The sequence below is a fragment of the Macrotis lagotis genome, chromosome X, assembly GCF_037893015.1.
Source record: "Macrotis lagotis isolate mMagLag1 chromosome X, bilby.v1.9.chrom.fasta, whole genome shotgun sequence".
Taxonomy (NCBI): Eukaryota; Metazoa; Chordata; class Mammalia; order Peramelemorphia; family Peramelidae; genus Macrotis; species Macrotis lagotis.
In genome coordinates this window covers 82,363,033-82,386,841 of record NC_133666.1, presented here as the reverse complement: position 1 = coordinate 82,386,841, position 23,809 = coordinate 82,363,033, and the positions used below count along the sequence as shown (strand labels likewise).

The 23,809-nt window shown below is 39.2% G+C and overlaps 2 protein-coding genes and 1 long non-coding RNA gene across 3 annotated transcripts in view; 1 reads left to right on the top strand and 2 right to left on the bottom strand.

The window, feature by feature from the left end:
- LOC141503016 (protein bicaudal D homolog 2-like) overlaps window positions 1-7,424 on the bottom strand; it is a 33,913-nt gene extending 26,489 nt beyond the window's left edge. Inside the window, exon 1 of the mRNA XM_074208098.1 lies at window positions 7,007-7,424. Coding sequence (XP_074064199.1) covers window positions 7,007-7,014 — 8 coding nt within the window. The 5' untranslated portion in view covers window positions 7,015-7,424. The remainder of the gene's footprint in view (window positions 1-7,006) is intronic.
- Window positions 7,425-7,553: 129 nt separating this feature from the next.
- Window positions 7,554-14,398, top strand: LOC141503452 (uncharacterized). The gene is made up of 3 exons (XR_012472851.1): window positions 7,554-7,658; window positions 8,252-8,487; window positions 12,598-14,398. It is a non-coding gene; the product is annotated as an uncharacterized LOC141503452 (long non-coding RNA).
- The window catches only part of TKTL1 (transketolase like 1), a 28,292-nt gene continuing 16,884 nt past the window's right edge, over window positions 12,402-23,809 (bottom strand). The window contains exons 7-14 of the mRNA XM_074208697.1: window positions 22,340-22,533; window positions 21,203-21,367; window positions 20,962-21,118; window positions 18,094-18,224; window positions 15,948-16,031; window positions 14,174-14,270; window positions 13,865-13,984; window positions 12,402-13,346 (exon numbers count right to left, since the gene is read on the bottom strand). Of these exons, the coding sequence (XP_074064798.1) occupies window positions 13,174-13,346; window positions 13,865-13,984; window positions 14,174-14,270; window positions 15,948-16,031; window positions 18,094-18,224; window positions 20,962-21,118; window positions 21,203-21,367; window positions 22,340-22,533 (1,121 nt within the window). The 3' untranslated portion in view covers window positions 12,402-13,173. The remainder of the gene's footprint in view (window positions 13,347-13,864; window positions 13,985-14,173; window positions 14,271-15,947; window positions 16,032-18,093; window positions 18,225-20,961; window positions 21,119-21,202; window positions 21,368-22,339; window positions 22,534-23,809) is intronic.

Here is a 23,809-nt window from a genome sequence, read left to right as displayed (position 1 = left end):
TTGAACATTCTTAAGTCCACAGTGTATAGAATTTGAAAAGCCAGGGTTATAGCTGTTCAAATGTTCCCAGAAAAAGAATTCTAGGCAAGTTTAGACTTCTGCCAATTGATAGGTCTAAAATGGAAAATTCCAATGGCAGATGTGACAAGGTGACCTATTCTGGAGGCAATTTTCCACATAAGTGGCAAAGTTAACCATCACAACTGCTACATTTGGAACCCAGAAAAGTCTCAAGGAGTTAGACAACAAGAAACTCCCCAAAAGTTCATGTTTGGTATACCGTTAATAAGCCTTGTCCTTTCTTTTTTGATGAGTCTATAGTCAACAATGGATCTTACTTAGCAATGCTTCCAAATTTTTTCTTTCTCAAGCTTCACAGCTTACACCTGTTAAAAAACACCATTTTTCAACAAGACAGGGCACCTTGTCATTATGCATTATGTGACACTTCCTGGATGATAGCATCTAAGACCATGGATCTTGGCCACCTGATTAGACGTTTTTCCTGTGTGGCTAAGGATCATATCAAAATTGTTGTGTATGCATCAAAACCTTGTTCTTTGAATGACTGTAATGTGAGGATTACAAATGCAGTCCTTTTCATCAGTGAATAGCAGTTAAAAGTTTCCACAAAAATCATCTAGAGCAAGGTATAGCACAAGGTGGTGGTTAATGTGAATTTTGTTGAGAAACATGTCAGTATTTTAAACAATTAACCTTTAAAATGTTTTTGTAAATCTATGGCATTTATATTGCTGAAGTTTACTAAAGCATGGTTCTATATCTCTTGGATTTATCATGGTTTATCATGAATTGAACTAGTCCCTTAATTTTTTTATATAATTGTTAAATTTTAGGAAGAAGGGAATCCTATTATACATTTAAATTATTAAACTTCTAAATGATTTTTGTAAGTTTATAGCATTTCTACATCTGAAGTTAATGAAGATTTAAACTGCACCAAGACTTAGCATAAAGCATCTTGTTTCTGCAATCTTCAACAACGGCTTTTGTTTTTGTTTTTGTTTTTAGGCTTTTGCAAAGCAATGGGGTTAAGTGGCTTGCCCAAGGCCACACAGCTAGGTAATTATTAAGTGTCTGAGGCCAGATTTGAACTCAGGTTCTCCTGACTCCAGGGCTGGTGCTCTATCCACTGTGCCACCTAGCTGCCCCTGTTGACTTTTTTTATAAAGAAAATAATCTCATTTCTTCCAATGCAAGGAATCTAAGATTTTGCAGATAAATCGTCTAAGTTTTTTCCCAAAAATAAGCAACAAAATGCTATTAACCCCTTTTAAGCATTTTCTGGAACAGAGAAAATTCATAACAGGGAACAGTGGACAAGAAGCCCCCATAACACAACATAATAGTTAAATCAGACAATAAGCATTCCCCAGAAGGACATAAAGGGACACTTTCTGAATTGTAAACATTATCATCCCCACCATCATCAATTCAGTCCACTTCTATCATTATTGCCCTCTGCTATCCCCACCTCCCACAGAAACCAGCTAACACAGGTCCACTTTCAAGAGGGTGGTGAGAAGGACCTCTGCCATTTTCCCATGCCATCTCCTATCCTATATGGGGGGGGGGGGACAGTGTTGCTGATCACTCCCCATCACATAAAGGCTCTGCCCCAGGACCATCTATCTTCAAGACCTCTTCCACCTTTGCATTCCAATAACTACAAAATGCAGAAAATATCTGGGGATCAACCTTTCAAAGCACACAAAAAAACTAATATAGATTCAATTCTAAGTCCTTAAAGAAACAGAGGACAATCTAAATAGCTGGAAGAATATTCAGTGCTCATGGCTAAGCCATGCCAACATAATAAAAATTTCAAAACTATCAAAATAATGCTTTAATGGTATATCAAATTACCAAAGGCATACTTTACAGAGCTTGATAAATAATAACAAAATTCATTCAGATAAACAAAAGATCTAAAATATCAAGGCAAATGGAGAAAAAAAAAGGTCAAAAGGGAAATAGTACTTCCAGACCTCAGACTATTTAAAGCATCAGAAATAATCAAAAACCTAGTTTTTGATAAAGTGGAAAACATTAATTACCTAAGGAAAAAATTCCTTATTTGATTAAAAAATGCTGGGAAAACTGAAAAATAGTCTGGCAAAAATTAGGTTCAGACCAGTACCATACACTCTGTTCCACAACAAATCCTAAATGAATGTGACCTTAATATTAGAGGACACTGAAAAATTAGAAGGAAAACATATCATGTATTTTGAATAGTTTTGTATAAGAGATATATTCTTTTGGGGGGGTTGCAAGGTAAATGGGATTAAGTGGCTTGCCCAAGGCCACGCAGCTAGGTAACTATTAACTGTCTGAGGCTGAATTTGAACTCAGGTCCTCCTGACTCCAGGGCTGGTGCTCTATCTACTGTGCCACCTAGCTGCCCCTAAGAGATAAATTCTTAATCACAGAAGAAATAGAGGCAATTACCAAGATAAAATAGATAACCTTGACTACTTGAAATTGAAAAGTTTCTGCATAGCAATATGATTTCATTTAGGACAAGATGTCAAGTGGTTGAATGGAGGAAAAAAATCTTTTTATCAAATTTCTCTTAGGAGAGTTTGGTATGTAAGATATATAAACATATGTGTCAAAGGGTCCCCTGAACTTGTCTTTTTCAGTTGCCATATTTTCCAAAAACAGTAAATCCAGAGTATGTAGGAAGCCTTGGATGTGTCAAGACAGAGCTTCCCCTTCCCCAAGCTGACATAATTTGTTGTTTGTCTCTCAAACTGGACTTCCTGTGTGTCCTTGGGAATCAAGACAGGTGCCAGTCAGTCTGCATTGGACTGGGAAATTGCTTGTGCAGTGAGACCCTTGTAGATAAGTAGACCATCCCATCTTTATAGTCTAGCAGTTCCCAATGGAAAAGAATGCAGCTTTTGCCATTGCCTTGCTCCTCCCCTTAGGGAAGGGTTTTGTCCTTTTCCCATTTCTACTGTTCTTTCCCTCTTCCCATACCACTTTCCCTTAGGTAGAAATTTGTTTTTCTCCTCTTTTCTTTTATCCTAGTTACAGTTATAAAAATGTAAACTTCTATATAGATTGTGAACTCTTTGGGTTCCACATGCATGTTCATTTCTCTTCTAACAAAGCTAGTTTTCATGAAAATTTTGTGGAGTTATGATTCCATATTCTCTCCTCTCCTCTTCTCTCTCTCTCTCTCTCTCTCTCTCTCTCTCTCTCTCTCTCTCTCTCTCTCTCTTTCTCTCTCTCTCTATTATATATATTATATATATATTTGCTATATATATATATATATATATATATTTGCTATTCACCACTCACCAATAATCAAATGGTTAAAGGGCATTCAATGATCAAAAGAAGAACTGCAAAGTATTCACAACCAAATTTAAAAAATCACCAAATCATTAACAATAAAAGAAATGCAAATCAAAACAACTGAGGTTTGATCACCTACCCTGCAAATTGGCAAAAAAAAAAGACAAAAAAAATGGCCACATATACCACTAAAACATTGTAGGTGGTACTGTGCAATGGTATAATCATTTTAGAAAGCAAATTGAATTTACATAAATAAAATGACTAAATGTGCATACCCCAAGGAAAATCATCAATAATGGGAGCTAGGTGGCAGTTACTGTGGATTGAGTTCCTAGAATCTGGAAAATTTATCTTTCTGAGTTCAAATTCAGTCTCAGATACTTCCTAATTATGTGAACCCAGGTAAGTCATTTAACCTTATTTTAAAAAGTCAAAAAGAAAATTTGGGGGATGATGCAGTCAGGCTTGTCCTTTAGAAAAAAAAATGTGGTGAATGAATTGAAGCCAATGAGAAAGTTACTTTGTTAGCCCTGAGAAGCAGTAACAGAGCCTGAATTTGAGTGGGAGCTATGTGAGAAGTGAGGAGATGGGTGAAATAGTTGTTAAGGTATCAAGGATAGGTTTAGTAACTGAAAGGATATAAGAAATGAAAGAATGAGGACGTGAGGTTCTGAATCTGGGAAATTAGAAAAATGGTGATGTCCTTTGACATACATAGAGAAGTTCAGTAAAGAAGAGGGTTGGGGAGAAAAATGATCTCTTTTATTTTATATTTATTATATATTCCATATGCAGTATATATATTTATATTTTATATGCATTCTGTATTTATATTTAAGATGTGTGTGAGACATACAGTTGGAAATGTCCCATAGGTTGCTGTTGATGTGGGCTTGGAGACAGAGACCTGAGAGTCATCTGTCTAGAGAAAATGAAACCCTATGGGAGCTGATGAGATCACTGTCAATAGGAAGGGAAGAAGACCCACAATAGAGCCCTAGAACACATACAGAGACATGGCGACCAGCCTGCAAAGGAGAATAGGGAGCAGTCAACCAGATTATCAGTTCTTCCACCATCCACAGCAGCTCTCCCAAATCTATTCATCCCTCCACAAACCTTCCATGGTTTCTCCTTCTTTACCCTCCCTCACAGCTGAGAATTTGTCCTTCTGTTTTACAGATAAAATTGAGAACATTTGCTATGAAATTCCCCTTCTCCTCTCACTCATAATCTTTCTGCCATTCACTCCTCCTTCAACCCAGAAAAGTGTGACCTTATTCTTTAACAAGATTACTTATTCAAATGATATTATTACATTCCTACTTCCTCCAAGAACAGATTGTTCCTCTGGCATCTCCACTATCTCACTTATTGTCAATCTCTGCCTCTATTCTGATTACTCCCCTACAAGCTACAAATATTCCCCATGACTCCCCCATCCTGGGGGAAAAAAAAACCACTCCATCATTCCATCTCCTATATCTCTTCTGCCCTTTGTGGTTAAACTCCTTAAAAAGACATCTACAATAAAAGCCTTGCCTTTTTTTCCTCTTGATTATTTCTTAACCCTTCCTGACTTTTTCATTCCACTGAGACTGCTCTCTCCAAAGTGTTCTCTGCAATGGTCTCTTCATTGCTAAATCCAATCTAATAGACCTTTTCTTAATCTTTATTATTCTTTACCTCTCTACATGCTTTGACACTCTTGCTCACTCTTTTCTCCTTGATTTTCTCTCCTCTCTAGGTTTTTGGAATACCACTCTCTCCATTCTCCTTATCAGATTGTTCCTCTTCCTCTCCTTTACTGGATCCTCTCCAGATATTATCCTCTAGCCCTAGGTGTCTCAGAGGGTTCCATGCTGGGTTATCATCTGTTCTCCCTCTATACTAATTTATTTGGTGACCAATCAATCACCAATTAATTAATGGTTAATTACTACTATGGTGCTGTGATAAACACTGCTCATTAGTCTCCCATGGATTTAATTACCATCTCTATGCCAATGAATCTCAGATCTATGTGTGTGTGCCTCTTTAGCCCTCTGCAGACCTGCAGTCTTGAATTTCCAAATGCAAGGTAGACATCATAAACTCAACATATTAAAAACTGAATATGAACCTTTCCCCATAAACCCTCCCCTTAATTACCATCCTTACCTGGATGATTTTTAAATCTACCTATCTTGCCCTAATTCCATTGTTGATCTCCTATCTTGAAATTTCAAGTGCCAAATATACATCTTATACTCAACATATTCAAATTTGAATCATTATCTTTCCTCAAAACCTTCCCTTTAATTGCCATTCCTATGGTGATGATTCTCAAATCTACCTATGCAGTCCTAATCCCTTTGCCGATTTCTGAATCTCAAATTTTCAAATCCTTGGTAGACATCTTAAATTCTTAAATGTTGAATTTAACATATTCAAAATGGAATCATTATCTTTCCCGCTAAACCTCCCTTCTTCCTCCCTTCCTTATTACTGTAGAGGGCAGCAGCATCCTCCCAGCCTCTGAAACCCAAGAGTCATCCTCCACTCCCCAATATGTCTCACCCCTCCCATATCTAGTCTGTTACCAAGGACTGTCGATTTTACCTTAGCAACAGCTCTCCGACATGTTATCTTCTCTGTGCTGATACTGCCACCACCCTGGTGCAGGGCCTTATTATGTATTGCAATAGCCTGCTGATGTGTCAGCTGCCCCTACTGCAATCCCTCCTCCCTTCAGCCATTAAAAAGATTTTCTTATGGCGCAGGTCTGTCCACATCACCCCCTCCCACTCAATACATTCTAGAAGCTTCCAAATGCCTCCATGATCAAAAACAAAATTCTCTGTTTGACATTCAAAGCCCTTGATAACCCAGCCTCTTCCTACCTTTCCAGGATTTTTATCATCTAATTAATTATCCGACATCATTTTTTATTATTTATTGCCATTGTCTTTGATGTAGAGATTTTGATCTCCTGGCTATTCAAGGAACAAAACCCTCCATGTTTTGGCTCTTTGCATTATCTCTGGCTGTCCCCCAAGCCTGGCAAGCTTTCCCTTCCCACCTCTGGCTATTGGCTTCCATTTTTCATTGGAAGCCTTCCCCAACCCCTCTTCATAGGAATAACTTCCCTCTGCCATCTATTTTTTATCCCTTATATAGCTCATTTGTACACATTTGTTTACTTATCGTCTCCCCCTCTCTTAGATTGTGACCCCATTCGAGCCTTTTGCCTCTTTTTTGTTCCCCAGCTCTTAGCATGGTGCTTAGTCAAAAGCCAGTATTTCATAGATGCTTATTGATTGATTGGGCTAAGGTGCAGGGTGATGGGGTTTTGCTAGCTGTAGAGACAGCAGAGGATTATAACTCTGGCACCGTTTTCCTTCCACCAGGGAAGGAACATTAGCAAGGGTGGGGGTGGGGAGAAGAGAGGGTTTCAGAAAAGAAGCCTGTCGGTCAATAAGTCAACAAGCATTTCTTAAGGCTTACTATGTGCCAGTCAGTGGGTGCAATGTCCAATGCAGTGCTTTTCGTGGTTTGGTTGGTTTTATGAGAAAAAACAATGAGTTTCTTGTACCCACCTTGGCTGGGGGGGGGGGGGGCAGGGACGAGGTGATGGCTATAAATCAATCAACAAGCATCTAGGTCCCCCATTTCTCCCAATCTGCCATCTTACCTTTTCATGGGGGCATCCGAACGGCCGGCCAAAAGAAGCTGCGCAACTGCTTTTCCTCTTCCCTGGGTGGGGCAAGCCTTCCAGCCCGCAGCCTAGACAGACGGGGGCGGACTGACTTGACAGCCACAGGTAGCCAGCGCAGCCGCGTGGACCTGCAGCTTTGGGCTTCGCCTTTGCGCCTGCGCAGAGCGAGGGTGTGAGCCACGCCCACTCTCCCGCCCCCTCAGAGCTCCACCTAGAGCTGCAGGGACCACCTTCGCTTTCCTGGCATTCAGGCTCGGAGGAGGAGGGGCCCAGGGGGAAGAACTAGCCTGGAGTCCCTCCCCACTGGCACATCCTAGCAGGCCTCCTGAGGCTGCTGCAACCACCCTCAGTCTTCCGAAGCCAGGGAGGTGGTATGAAACTCCTCTAGCGTCTAACAGTCCCCTCGGGCTACATCGAGGCCACTGATTTGCCAGTTCTCTTGTCCCGCCCCCTTCTCTCGCCCCATCCCCCCAGCGAACCTCTCAGCAAGCAAGAAACCTGATTGGCGAAGCCGCCGTCGAGGGAACCAATCAGAAGCACATGCTCTATGACCCCGCCCTCCTCTGTATGCCGCAGTGCTTCGCTTGGTACGAAGGTCTATCCGCAGTGTCGGCCCCGTCCCCCTCAGGTCTGGACCCGCCTCCGAGGCCTTGTCCCTCCCCCTGCAGTCAGTCGGATTGGGGAAGGGAAGGGGGGGGAGAAGTGATGGGGGAAATGGGCCCTAAAGCTAGCGGGAGGCTTGCGCAGGCCCCCGGGGAGAGACTGTTTAGGGCTCTACCGAGCTCGTTGGGACGGTAGGGGGAGGGGCGCATTTGGAGAGGAATCGGAGCCTTGGCCCTGACCCCATGGGGTTGGTGTTCATTAGGTGCTGCTGGGATTGGTCCAATTATTCTGGGGCCCTGGGCGCCTGAGAGTGAATTAGAGCATCCCGCGAAAGGGAAAGACCCTCCACACCTCCCCACCCCCTGCCATAGCATTGTTGGGGAGATGAGAAAGTTTCAGACAGTAGGTGATCCGAGGCCCAAAGGAGGTGTGCTGACTGTGGGGCAGGAGAAATCCACACCCCCTCGGTGGTTAGGCCCAGGGGCCCCTGCCAGGTTTCCCAGAGACGGATCTTGGGGGTAAATAGGTAAGATGACCCCACCAGAGCAGTGGACATCCGAGGGGAGGGAAGGGGGATGAGGCCAAACGATTCAAGGAATCTCAAATTATCTCCTTTAGAACACCAGCCCTGGGGCAGTGGAGACCTAGGACTCCAAAACACCTGAGTTCAAGAGGATCTCTAACGCCTGGACTGTGGAGCTGTCAACAAACCCTTATTATGTACCTGCTGTATGTTATAGACATCGGGAATAACAGATACAAAAGCAAGACCCTGGGTGCCAGGGAACTCCCTAAAAAGAACCCTTACTTCTCACACACCTTAGCTCCTCTGATCCTTACATCAGACCCTGGAAGTAAGTTCAATTATTATTCTCCTTTTTCTAGATAAGATAAGAGTGTTTGAGGCAGGATTTGAAATCAGGGATTCCTGACTCCAGATCCAGTATTCTATTCAATAAGCCATATTGCCTCTAAGACTATAAAGGTACAAATGACTGTCTACTGAAGTCAGCTGCCTAGCACAGAGTGGGGTTGAGAAGACTGGAATTCAATATTAGCTGTGTAATCCTAGGCAAGCCATTTGACCTCTTCCTTCCCTCAACTCTAAAATGAAGAATATAACACCATCTACCTCTTAGATGTGTTGTGAGGATCCAAAGAAATATTTGTAAAGCACCTGACACAGAGGAAGGGCTTAATAAATGCTTTTTAACACTTCCCTCCCCTGATCTGTAGTTTTCCCACAAGAAATTCCCCACATGGATGAAATTACAGATGGGACCCAAAAAAACACCACAATTCATTTCATTTTTTTTTTCACAAAACCCACAAGAGATAAAGGTTCAACAGAGATTGACAAATATGGGCCCACCCTAGGTCACACCTAATTAGCTAAGGAAAAAAAATACTTAAACCCTGGTTACTCAATGAATAGTCAGTTTAGAGGTAAAATGAACAAGGCCTGGGAGCATCTTATCCAAACTAGAGAAAGCTGCTCCCCATACCTAAGGAAAAGATAGATTAAATAGGGCATGCCCATTCTTCCCTTAAAAACCTTGATCATTTTTATTTCCCACATCTTTATAGGGGACTAAGGTGGTTTAGACCTACCCTGCCTGCAAACTCAATAACACCTAAAACAAAGTTATCGATGTACATGATGGACAATTTGATTGCCAAAGGTATATCACCAACATGAGTTGTGCATATTTGGGTTACCCATGCTGCAGCCCATTTTTTCCAAGACATCTATTTATCTCCACCTTAGCTGGTCTCCCACAAATGACTGAACTAACATTTATACAAGGCTCACACAAGCAAAAACAAGGAGTCTTTTTTCCTTCCAATAAATAACATAACTACAGATGCTACCATTGAGGCTATTGCTGAATTTATGAAAATGTTACTCATCTTGAAAGGGTATCTAAAAAAATAAAATTAAGTGGTGAAAGAAGAATATACTGGGGGAAGAAGAAAGCGAAAGGTAGAGTTGGGGTAAACTATCTCATAAAAGGCAAGAAAAGGCTTTTACAGCAGAAGGGAAGAGAATAAACCTTACTCTTATCATAATTGACTCAAAGAGGGAATAGCATACATACCCGATCATACCCTACAAGAAAATAGGAAGGAGATAAGAGGAAGGGGAAGAGAGGAGGTGATGGAATAGAGGGCAGATTGGGAGAGAGGGTAGGCAGAAGCAAAACACTTTCAAGGAAGGAAAGGATAAAACAAAAGAGAATAAAATAAACAGGGAGAACAGGATGGAGAGAAATAGTAATCATAATTGAAAAATATTTTGAAGCAAGTTTCTCCATAAAGGCTTCATTTCTCAAACATATAGAAGTGAGTTAATTTTGTAAAAATAAGAACCATTCCTCAATTGGTAAGTGACCAAAAGATATGAAATTTTCAGATGATGTAATCAAAGCTATCTATAGGCATATTAAAAAAATGCTCTAACTCACTATTGATTGGAGAAATTAAAATTAAAACAATTCTGAGGTAATACTTCATACCTATTAGATTGACTAGGATAGATAAGTAAATTGACAGATATTGGAGGAAGTGTGGAAAAAAGTGAGAAATTGATACACTGTTGATAGAGTTGTGAATTGATTCCACCATTCTATAGAGCAATTTAGAACTATGTTTTAAGGGCTATAAAGCCATGCATACCCTTTGACCTAGCAATACCACTACTAGGTCTGTATCCAAGAGATAAAAAACAAAAAAGGAAAAGGGTCTATAAATACAAAAATATTTAGAACAGCTCTTTTCTGGTGGTAAAGAATTGAAAATTGAGCGGAAATTGGGGAATGCCTGAACAAATTATGATATGTGAGTATGGAATACCATTCTGCTTTAAGAAATGAAACAATGAGCAGGATGCACTCAGAAATCTCTGGGAAGTTTTACGTGAGCTGATGCAAACTGAAATGTAATATATACAAAGTTTAACAGAATTATTGTAACATGATCAAATGTGAATGACTTAACTATTCCCAGCAATACCATGATCCAAGTCAACTCTGAAGGATTTATGATGAAAAGTACTATCCATCCTCAGAGAAAGAATTGACGATATCTGAATACAGATTAAAGTATATTTTTTACTTTCTCTTTTTCTTAATACTATCTATTTTTTAACTAACTTCTCTTTGCCTTTTTTTTGTTTGTTTTTTGTTTTTCAAGGCAGTGCGGTTAGTGACTTGTCCAAGGTCACACAGCTTGGTAATTCTTACGTGTCTGAGGTCAAATTTGAACTCAGGTCCTCCTGACTTCAGGGCCAGTGCTCTATCCACCAAGCTGCCCAGCCTAGTTTTTTTGGGGGGTTTTTTAGGTTTTTGCAAGGCAATGGGGTTAAGTATCTTGCCCAAGGCCACACAGCTATGTAATTATTAAGTGTCTGAGACTGGATTTGAACTCAAGTATTCCTGACTCCAGGGCCCATGCTCTATCCACTGTACCACCTAGCCACCCACTTTCTCTTTCTCTTAAGGGATTTTTTTGGTCTATATTTTCTTTCATAACATGGCTATTATGGAAGTATTTTGCAGGACTACATATGTATAACTTCTATCAAATTGTTTGCCTTCTCAATAAGGGGAAGGAGGAAGGGAAAGAATTTGAAACTCAAAGTTTTAAAAACAAATGTTAATTGTTTTTACATGTAACTAGGGAAAATAAAATAATGGGGGAAAAAAGAAAATGTTATTCATACCATCCTTTACCATTTAAAATCTTTAGACTTGAGAAAGAAGAGCTTTACTTCATGGATTAGAAAAAAGGAATTCTAATATAAAATATCCTATGCTGGCCCTAAAATCAAAAATACCAGGGTTCAAATCCAGTTTTGGATGCTCAATGGGCTAGATAAGTAAATTCAGTAAGTTCAGTTCCAGTTTCCTCTTATATAAAATAAAAATCACCCACTTTACAAGGATTGTTGTGTCAAATGAAATAAACCTTAAAATATATGGTCTTTTGATGTTCTTCAGTTGTACCCTGCTCCTTGTGAGCCCTTTTGGAATTTTCTTGGTAAAAATACTGGAATGGTTTACCATTTGCTTTTCCAACTCATTTTATAGGTAAGGAAACTGAGGCCAACAGGGTTAACTTGACTTGCCCAGGGTCACACAGCTAGTAAGTGTCCTGTGATCATATTTGAACTTGAGATGATGAGTCTTGATTGCATGCTTGGTGCTCTGTGAACTGCAGCGCCACCTAGTGGTACAAAATATATGGCTACATCTGCTTTGTATTTGTACACATTTTGTTCTATTTAGGATAATCGAGAACTCTCATGTATACTTGGTAAAAGTTAACCAGTTGAAGTTTGGGGCAAAGACTCAAGGCGAAAATACTAAATAACTAAAAGGCATGGGAAAAATCAGGATAACATTATTAAAACTGGAGAGGCAACATGGCTTAGTAGATAGAGTGGTCAGAAAGTCCTGAGTATAGGTACTACATTTGTCTCATGCTCAATCAAAGCATTGTTTAATGAAATGGATCCTCTCCATATAAATGCCACTTTCAAAGAGGCACATGGACATTCAAGATCATTATAGATATACAGCAATTATTCAGTCTAACTTTTTGGAAAAAAATTAAATTCCATTTTTCTTTCAGGCTTTAAAGAAAAAATTCTTGATTATCAATTGTTAAAGCTTAGTTTTTCCACTTTCTAGTAAAAACAAGCATTTGGGATGAAAATGAAAGCTGACCTAAGTCAAAAATGCAAAGATTCAAAAACAACTAAGTAACAATTGTTTAATACATTTATTGTTGATTCATGTCCTTAAATGTGTTGCTACAATTGAGTAAGTAGTCTTAATTTGGACATTAACAAAGTAAAACAGTTAGAAGAGTTCACAACACATAAAAACCACAAGATGGTATAGATGACCATATCTAATGAGCTGGTTTTGTTTGTTTGTTTTGTATAATCTCCTTTGCAAAAGGACTATAGCAAAAGGAATACACCAAGGGAAACTATCTATCATCAAAGTTCTCATTCCTGTTTTGTGACCCCAGAAAATTAGACCTGAAACGAAGGCAAACAGTTTGTGAAAAGTGAGAGGCAACTTCATTAATCCACTATTCAGGAAGTTACAGGTATGCTAATGTTTTAAGAAAGTTTAAACTAGGGGAAAAAGGAATAGTAGAATTTCTTTGCCATCTACACTATTCAGTGTTTACACACAAATTCACTTTTAGAAATTACAAATAAGAACACATATCTGCTTTAAAAAAATGGGTTCTCACTACTCTCTCTCCCCCCAACTCCCATAACTTCTAGACTTCTTATCAGAACACATACACTATATAGTGAAAAGTTAATAGCAATGTTTCTATACATAGTGAACACTTTAACAAGAACTTAATGAACCTAGAGCTGCTGAAGAACAAATGGAAAGGGCATTACCTGTCCTTGTCCTTTAAAAAAAACAACAATTATAAACAAAATCTACAACTTTGAAACTAGGATTTCAAAAACTCCACAAAGATATCATCTTCTTAAACTAATTCTGATTTTTTTAGCGGATCAAAATTGCTTTCACAGTATTTATAATAAATCTGGCACTAATACCAAACATATCAAGCAACTCTGTAGGTTTTCCACTTCGAGGCACACCAGACACTGCCAGCTGATGAACAGTGATGCCAGGCAATCCAGTAACAACTGCACACACAGCTTCCCCAATACCACCTAGAAAAGAAAGGACAAGGTCATGATGGCCTAAATCAGCTTGATAGTACTGCTATAAAATTCACAACCTTTACAGACTTTATTCATTAGCACTCTGACATCACCTAGGAAAATATTCAATATAAAAGGGACAAAGGTTACTATGTGGGTAGCATTTCAAATTCTTGAAGCAATTTCACATTGCCTGTTGAAATCTCCACTCTATCTTACCTAATAGGTATAGGGAATATAACCAATAGTTTCCAGAATTGTGATCAATGAGGAAAGATCTGGGCCTAATTGAACATTTTTTAATTCAAGGAATTAATATGTTTTAATCAGTCTCCAAAATCAACATTAGTTCTAGATTTTCTGTCTGATCATTTACATGCTAGAGATTTATCTTCTATGTTGTTCCCTTGAAATTTCATTATTTGCTTTATCACCCCTAAAGTTATAGTGTCATTCCCATACTTGGTACCCTTTTCCCAGAAAGTCCATTGGAAAGGAACAGGAGTGAAAATATTTGTATCATTTACCTTCCTTATAATGATCCTCTACTGTAATAAGACGCCCCTCTGTTACTCTGGCACTAGTAAGGATTGTGGCACGATCTATTGGTTTGATAGTGAATAGGTCAATTACTCGGATAAAAATACCTGGAAGAAAATTAAAAAGAGGGATAAGAGTTACAACCAGCATATTAGGGTAATGAGGGAAGTAAAAATAAAAAGATCAGCAGAGGTATATACCAATTCAGGCACAGTCTTGCTAATTTTACTCAGCTGTATAACATAATTCTTTTTTAAAAATTTTGTGTTTGATACAATTCTTAGTTAATATATTACCTTCTCTAGAAAGTTGCACAGCAGCTGATAAAGCTTCATGGAGCGTAACTCCAGCTGCAATAACTGTGGCCTTGTCATCAGCACTCTGATAGATTACCTAGCAAAAATGTTAAAAATAGAAGGGTGAAGGGTTAATACCCATCCTGATCCTGGGTAAGGCCATATTCTGGTTCCCCCACCCAAGGTCCCCCATCACCTTTGCATGAACTTGGTTGTCTTTGCATACGCCAGATACTCCCTTTAGGAACTAGCCATTCCTGGAGGTTGAATCTTGGGAGGTTGGCTACCGGCCCAGAGGTTCAACATTTAATTTATTTCAGAACCTTGGCCGTGAGTCCTCCCAGGTCATGCAGGTACTCTTCACATGGTCATGTGTGTACTCTTCACATGTCCTGGTTAAGTGCCAAAAAGCTTATATAAGCCTATTGGCAATGTGCCACCTTTGTCTGGGACCCCTTAAAAGTTCCTGACATTGGCCAGCCCCTCGGAGTTTCACCCATGGAAAGGACGCTTTGCCTGGGATATTTTCCCAATCACGATTCTGGGCTGTACCCCAGAACTTCCCAGCCGCTGTTGATTCAGATGTTGGTTCTCCCTCCATTGGTGATGTTTTCTTTTAATATCTATCTTTATGTAGGCTTTATTCTTTTCATTATATTGTGACTTGTTGGTTACTTTTGCTGTAAAACTGATTTATTTCTACCTGTTTTATAATCACTTTATTAAATATACTTTTTGTTTTGTTGGTGTTAACATGTCATTTTGTAGGAGCAAATAGAAACCAAAACTCCTTAATCAAACAAAGGGGTACATATTATGATATGGATGGCATCTCACATTCTAGGACGCTTTCATTTTATTTATTTTAATTTTAGTTTTAGTTCCAAATTCTCTATCTCCTTTCATCCCCTCCTCAACCCTTTGAGAAGGTAAGAAATACAATACCCATTACACATATGAAATTATGTGAACCACACTTCATATTTGCCATGTTAAAAAAAAGCAACAAAAATTTTAAAGGGAAAAAAATATGCTCCATTCTATCTGTTCTCTACCTGTAGATGGATAACATTTTTCATGTGAACCCTTTGGAGTTGTGGTAGAACATTGGTATTTAGTCTTTCACTGTTTTCTCTACAATATTGCTGACATTGCGTACAATGTTAACCTGGTTCTACTCACTTCACTTTGCACCAGTTCATATAAGTCCTTCCAAGGTTTTTTTTTATCGTTTCTTACAGAATTCCATCACATTCATATACCACCACTTGTTCAGCCACTCCTCAATTAATGGCCATCCCCTCAGTTTCCAATTCTTTACTACCCCAAAAAGAGCTGCTATAAATATTTTTGTACATATGAGTATCTTTCCTTTTTCTTCGATCTCCTTAGAATATATAGCTTTAGTATTGCTGAGCACTTTGGGCATAGTTCTAAATTGTTCTCCAGAATAGTTGGACAAAATTCACAACTCCATGAGTTGTGGATAGAGCACCAGCCCTGGAGTCAGGAGTACCAGAGTTCAAATCCAACCTCAGACACTTAATAATTACCTAGCTGTGTGACCTTGGGCAAGCCACTTAACCCCATTTGCCTTGGAAACCCTAAAAAATGATATGTTTGGTGGACAAGCTTTGGACAAGCAGCTGAAGGCTACAATGAGGGAAAGTAGTCAGTCTCCAGAGCAGAAAGGATAAGAAAATAATCCAGAAAACCATCCACATAAAGGGAAGAGAAAAGGAAATATGTAAGAACTTAAGCTTTTTTTTTTCACCTTGGCCTGTCCAATCCTAAATTTTTCAAAGGGAGAATAAATAACTGAAGTCGCTGGTCTGCTGGTTCGGATGAAGCACATTCCCTAGGATAAATATTAAAAAGTGAGTTACATTTCAGAAATCAAAGTTGCAAATTCTTTTTAAAAATTATTAGCTAGAAAGAAAAAGGTGGGGAGAAAAGAACAAGCTAGTGAGACTTAATGCCAGTCTTTTTCAGTGAAGGGAGTCTGTATTCTGGACAGAAAACTGACAAGATATAAGATACCTTAAAACCTTTAGAAAATACAAAATAGCATTTGATTAAACTTATTGTTAAAATGGCCTTTCTATTCAGACACAAAACCAAGGAGGAACCCAGCAAAGCCCATCAAGTATAAGCTCAAATATCTATTATAGGTGAGTGTTTGTTATATCTACAAGCCTTCCATGAGGCAGCCCTTCTTCTTTAGGGACAGGGAACTAGACAGGAACAGTAGGTAGAATTCAGACAGCTCTAGAATTTGACAAACACTTTTACCATCACTGATGTAATTCTGGTACAGGTTAACATGAAAGTCACAGAATACTACATGCTAGTCCCGTTATTCTCATTATTTCCCTGACCAAAATGAAGTATAAAGACCCATTTGCATCCCCACAAGACACATTAAAGACAAAAAGGAAGAACAATCTAGACCCAAACACACCCCAACACCACAACTGCATCCCAGGCTCTTCCAAGCCTCAACTGCCTCTCTACCTGCATTCAAGATACTCAATTTCACCATATACAGCTTAGTCTGATCCAAGGTACAAGGGCCCCAATCCCACTAGCTCCTCTAAATACTCTGATTTGTCAATACAATTAACCTTGGTTTCATTCAGCAATCCCTTGGAGCCAACTACTCATAAGCACATCTAGGGCAAATCTCCTTCCCAGCATGCAAAGTGCTCACCTGCATCCTTTTCTGGCTGTCTACTCTGCTGCATTCTCACCACTACATCCCTACTATTTGGTCAAGGATGACTACAAGTTTAGGGCAGGGATTTGTTCTATGTTCACTTGGAAGCCAGGAGCATTTAAGAGCTCAATGCTCAGGTTAGCAGTTCCAGGGTCTGTAATATATCAATTCCTCAAACACTTATTCTTTAAAAGGGTTGTGGCTCAATGGTTAATTCCCCTGTATCCAAACTCTCCAAATTTAGCTCCATCATTGGGTCCATTTGGTAGTACCCAACAGAACATATGCTTCAGTGGCAAGGCCTTTGAGAATTAAATGTTCATAGTGAAGATTTTAGTGGAAGAAGTTCTCAATCTTAACAAATTCATTTTTTGCAATGAGAGTATAGAATGCTTTTGATCTGTGTACTTCATCTAACTTCTGGGGTTTCTAGTCACTTAACTAATCAACAAGTTTTTAATTAACTATTTACTATAAAAAATAGTAAAGCCCAGCCAGCACAGGGCTAAGAACTAGAGCTACTAAGAATGGCAAAAACACAAAGAACAGTTGCTGCCCTCAGAGAGCTTACTAATTCTCTGGGGAAATGACATGAAATAGATTCATGTAAGATACCTAGTCCTTGGGGTCAGCCATTAGATTGCAAAGAATGGGAAAATAAGTAAAAAAGAACAAAATCAATACCAACTACAAAGTATGATTTATCTGTAAGGCTCTCAAATGTGGTGATTTGAGCTGCCTTATAGAGACAAAAGCTAATACCAAATGAATAGCAGAGACCAGAAAGACAACCTGGTACCATGGGGAAACCACTGAATCCAACATCAGAGGACCTCAATTCAAATCCCAGCTTGGTCACTTAGTATCTCCAAGTGGCAAGCTGCTTCACCTCACTGGGCCTCAGTTTCATCTGTTAAATGAGGGCTAGATTAAATGAATTCTCAAGGTCTCTTCTAATTCTAAACCTATGATCTTAAGAAACATTTTCTGTCTAAGCCAGAAGTGTTTAAATCAAGGGTCCTTAGGCTTCTTTTGTGCCATAGAACCCTTTGGCAAAGGGAAGCCCTTCTCAGTATGTTTTTAAGTGCATAAATCAAATTATATGTGATTTTAAAAAGAAATCAATTTGTTAAAATACAGTTATCAACGCATTTTAAAAGCAAGTCCACAAATCCCAGGTTAAGAAACTCTGCTATGATTATACCTTGGTATTGGCAGCTAACTGAACAGCATATTCTGTTGAAACAGCATCACTTGGATAGAAAATTGTGCAATTAGGAACAGATCTGAACATGGCTATATCCTCCAGAGCCATCTGGGAGGGCCCATCTTCACCTGAGAAAATCATATGAAAAAAGATAACTTAGACCAAGCCAGGACCAACCACTTCAGTCCAATTCTCTAAACATTTATTTAATACCTACTTAAGTGGAAGGTACAGGGTCAGGGATATAAAGGTGAAAGATCTGTTCAAATTTCAGGCTTTCATCATTTTTAGTCTTCCTGCCTCACAAGTAGGGTTACCTTCTTTTTTCTTCAATGGCCTAACTTCTCTCTAGTCCTTCAGGGAAATAATGGAAGGGGACAAACCACTAAACTATAATACCATCTAAGTTTCACACAATGCCTTTTTAAAAAATAATGCACAACCCTGTGCAAGATCAGAATCTGATCCAAGTAGACACAAAGCCCAAAATATTGACCCTCTCTGCCTCTAATATAATCAGACTCGGGAAGAGTACCTAGGCAAATTCAAGTTTTAAAACTATTAGAAAATCTATTTTGCTTTGAAATCATTTCTTCTGAGGTATATATACACAAATGTCTAAGTGTTATATAAAGGTTAAATAATATTTATTTTGATTATTATTATCAGCTCCATGAATATACATAAAAGGAAGATTACTCACCAAGGAGTAATCACCAAATCACCAAAATTCAGTGTCATTATTTTTGCACATTCTGGGGCATTTGACACTGAACAGTCACTCTTCCTTTAAGTGTGATCCCTCACAGCTCACATTTCTTTAGCATTTCTTGGAAGTATAGAACACTTTCTATGTATTATCTCAATAGATCTTCACAAGTGGTACAGTATAAAAGATCACCATGTTTGAGGTCAAAGGGTCTCCTTTGAACCCCAGCTCTGTAGGACTGGGCACATTAACCTTTACCTCTCTAGACTGGGCTGGGGGAGATTTGACTAGATCTTTTTACTGGTCCCTTCCAGCTCTAAATCTATGAGTCCATGTATGATCCTACAAGGGAAGTATTATTAACACCACTTTACAGATGAAGAAACTGAGGGGCAGGGTCACACAGCTACTAAGTGTCTGAAGTAGGTTCAAATCCAGGACTTTCTGACTCCAAATATAGCATATCTACCATCCATCTCTTCTGGCCTCCTTGACACAGCACATTCCTGATTTTTCTACCTTCTCCATATTCCCTTGACCCTCTTCATTCTTGCTACCTAACCAATGTTCTCAAATGGTTTGTCTTTGGTCTTCTGTTTTTCTCTCTCCACAGGTCCTCATACTAGAGAGAGCATTTTATCTCAGTTTTCATGGAAGACCTCCCAAAGCTTCTCTCAACCATCCACAAGTTTTAGATTATAAACTATCTACAGGACATTGCTTCTTAGATATCACACCATTCTCTTAATCCCAACACTTTCAAAACTAAACTCATAATCACACTTCACTGCCCTAATAAAAATTGTTTCACTTCAAAACTATATAATTTCCATTACTAATTTTTCAATTCACCTGGACTAGAAATCTTGTCTATCCAAAATGTTCAAATTCCCCCTTTCTTCTCTATTCCCCCACCACCACCACCCTAGTCCAGAGCCTCATTACCTCATACCTACATAACTCTGATACCTACCTGCCTGGCTCCCCTACTCCCCACTTACTTCTTTCTAAGTCTCTCATACCTTCTGAAATCAGACTAACATCCCTAAAGCACTTGTTTTCCATCATATAATTCCCAAGTTTGAGTTTATCATGCCTTTTTACTGTCTGTCAGACATTTGAGTGCAAACTGATCCTGTTTGGTTTTCTATAGCCTCCATTATTGGACTCTAACCTACCAGACAGATATGTAGCTATCATTCTAATAAGGCTGATCTCAATATCCCCCCAAAATACCATGTTCATCTCTATGCCAGTACTCGTGCTATTTTTCTTCTACCTAGATAACTTCCCTTCTCCATTTAACTAGCCTTGAAGGCCTAGTTTAGACCTCATCTCTTCTGCCTACATTGATCTCTTCCATTTACTTATAATCCATCCTTAATAGTTTATTTAATTCTTCTCTAAAGATTTTGTTTTAACTTAACTTTGCCTCCCCGCTAGTTTCGTAAGCATGAGACTTGTCCTATTTCTTTTCTATCCATTCACAAGATCTAGCACAGCAATGGTCACATATATGGCACCTAGTAAATACAGGCTAATTCATAATTTACTGCAAACAGTAGAATAGACTGTTTAATGGGCTACCTAGCTTAATGAATCAAGATCACATAGTTTCTTCTTTCAGAAGACCTAGTTAAATCATAAGAGTAGAGGCAGTTAGGTGGTGCAATGAATAGAGCACTGACCCTGGAGACAGGAGGAAATGAGTTCAAATTTAGCCTCAGACACTTAATAATTACCTAGCTATGTGACCTTGGGCAAGTCATTTAACTCTACTACTTTGCAAAAAAACAAAACATAGGAGTAGCATGGTATAGTGGATAGAGAGTTGGCGTAATAGTCAGGCTCAACTCTCACCTCGGACACATACTGGTATGTGTCCTGGACAAATTACCCAGGCTTAGAGACTCATCTAGGGGTAGTGGGGAGTTATCAGTTATAGATCAGCTGCTGATCTAAATGTGTAGAGAGAGTTTCCACACCAGGAATTTCAAACATCAAGTGAAATCACAGATCTAGACCCTGGACCTTTCCTACTCCCACATGAAAATACAAAGCATATTCAGATCCATGATTCGATGGATATATTTTATAATTAGCTCTGAAGGACAATGAAAAGATAGAATTCTGACTAGTTCTAAGACAGGACATACCGATGGAAACACCACAGTGGGAACCACTAAGGTTGATGTTAGTTTGAGAGATGGCCCCCATCCTGATATGATCAAAAGCTCTGGTAAAGAAGGCAGCAAAGGTGCTGGCAAAAGCGATGGTCCGGTTTCGGGTAGCACAGCCCAACGCCACGCTTACCTAGAACACAAAAAAACAATGAGTTGGAGAGCAAGAGTAATTCGAGAACCCTGAAAGTTACTTGCATAGCATCTGAGCCCTCACCATGTTTTGTTCAGCAATAAAGCACTCAATGAAGCGATCTGGGTGCTCCCTCTTAAACAGCTCTGTAAAGGTGGAGTTCTTTGTGTCTCCATCTAAGGCGATGACGCGATCATTTGCATGACCTAGCTTGGCCAGGGCAGCACCATAGGCTTTTCTGGTGGCCACCTGGAAGATAAAGGGTACTTAATTACAGAGGCACACTGAAGGGACTGAATCTGTCATCATTGGGAAAAGGGGACTAAAAATTGTAAGATTCTAAGAAGTTGGAGGAGGAGCAGGAATATTAATCCAGATCACTAGGGATGAGGAGATACAAGCATTTCCCTACACCAAATATACTATTTCCCCATGCAAACAAAAGAATGCAAAGAAAGGAGTGCCATCTTATGTTAATGTGCTATGAACTCATTTGCTTTAGGTCCTTAGCATATAAAATAAGCACATTTGCTTATTTCATTTCTTATTACAAGCAGAGTTCTGGCATATGAACATCCAAACTCCCACTTGCAAAAATTGCAGAGCCAATATCCAAATCCAATCACTGGACAACACAATTCACCTCATAAAATGGTAGTGTAGTGGAAAGAGGCCAGGATCTGGGGTATGAGGACTTGGGTTTAAACAACTCAGCTCCCTCACTTACTGCCTACTTTGTGTCCTGAGACAAGGCATTAAAGATTCAGTGTCAAACAAGGAACACCACAGACTCCCTGTCCTAGAGAAGCTATCACAAGTCAAAGATAATATTCTCCCAGATCATCTGAGGAGGGAAAAAACACTAGCAAATGGGGAGAAATAAAGGTTTCCTGTATGAGTGAATCAGAAAGGTCAAAATAGGGCAGTTTAAATGTATGTGAACAGGCTCTAGATCCCAAGGTGATGACAGAAAGCTACCCAGCAGCACGAATGCAAAATTTCAGTCAGATAAAGACATCTCAAATTCAAGTAAATAGGACCAAGAAAGGGAGAGGTTATATTTATTGCTCTTTCACCAGTAGTAAAAGATCCTAGTGAATACTTCATGAACATCTCTAGATTAATTACAAGACAAATGGAAGGGGTAAGTGAAGAATTTAAATTCTAATTCATGACTTAGTTTATTACCACTAATCCTTAGTAATTATAGGTCCAGCTTACCCTGTCCCCAATTTGGTAGGCAGGTAGAGAAGGCATCTTCACATTCGTGATATTGACCTCAGGGGCATCTTCTATAGGTGGCTGAGGAATCAGGTTCTCATTACTCTTTATCTGGCTTTCAATGGCCCTAATAATGGAACCTACTTTGTCCTTTGGCATAGGCTTGCCATGCCAGTTTTCTGCATCCTCAATGCCTAGGATCAAACAATAAACACAGATCACCCAGTTTCTAGTTCAGGAAACCAAAAAAGGTAAAGCATCAATGTTAGAAATTTATAGGACTTCAAGAGTCACTTGGTCTGTTTTCTAATTTAGTCCTCTGAATATTTCTCTATAACTGGGGCTTAAAAGCTTGATGCAATATGAGCAAGAGTTGCGAGCAGCAGCTAGTGATAGAGAAAAGGGCTTCCCAAAGCAGCAGAAAGCTCTGGCTACTGCCCAGCAAAGAAATCTTGGTTCTTTTGTTCCCTCTCCACCAGGGCTAGTAGTGGCAAGAGTAGTAGATTTGGAGTCAAAAGAGTATGAATTCTAAACCAGCTTTGCCACTTACCATCTGCATGACCTTGGGCAAGTGGTACACAGGGCTGCTGTGAAATTCAAATGGGAATGTATGTAAATAAAGCACTCGGTAAGCTAGAAATCATTACATAAGACATCTGCATTTCTCACCCATCAAGGGGCAGAGCTCCCAACAAGCCCACTTCAACTGCATTAGTTAATCAAGGATTTATTAGATGCTTACTCTATTCCTGCCCTCAGGGAGCTTACATTCCAATAGGGAAAACAACACACAAACAACCACATACATACAAGATATTTACAGAGCAGATGAAAGGTAATTTCAGAGGGAGGACACCAATAGGGAGGGGTGAAGGGTACACCAGGAAGGAAGGGGATTTGAGCTAAATTTTGCAGGAAATAAGAGAAACGGAGAAGAAAGAGTATTCCAGGCATTGAAAACCATTATTGAAAAGGTCAAGTAGGGGAATGCTTCTAGGTTGTCAAAAAGTTTGAAATGCCAGACATCTTCATATTTGATCTGAGATTACTGGAGTTTATCGAGTAATGGAGGTGCCATGGCCAGACCTATACTTTAGATCTCTTTTGGAGTTGGGAGACTGGAAACAAGGAAGTTACCATGAAAGTGCAGGCAAGAGATACTAAGAGTCTGAACTAGAATGGGCTACTGTGTGAGTACAATACACTATTTTGTGGTGCTTCTCTGTTCCCAGGTGAAGGACCAACTGAGGAAGAGAGAAGAGGAAGTGAGGAAGGGAGGGGAGTGACTTTCCTTTGAAGTCAGAGAGATCTGCATTCAGGTCCGCTTCTGACACATACTAGTTGTATGACTAGTGTTCCAGGCAATTCTTATTCTTTATTTAAAGTAAATTTTACTGATCCTTCTTTTTTAATGTCAGTCATTTCTAGAAATACTTCCCTACCCTTTCAAAACTGAAACTATTCTTAATA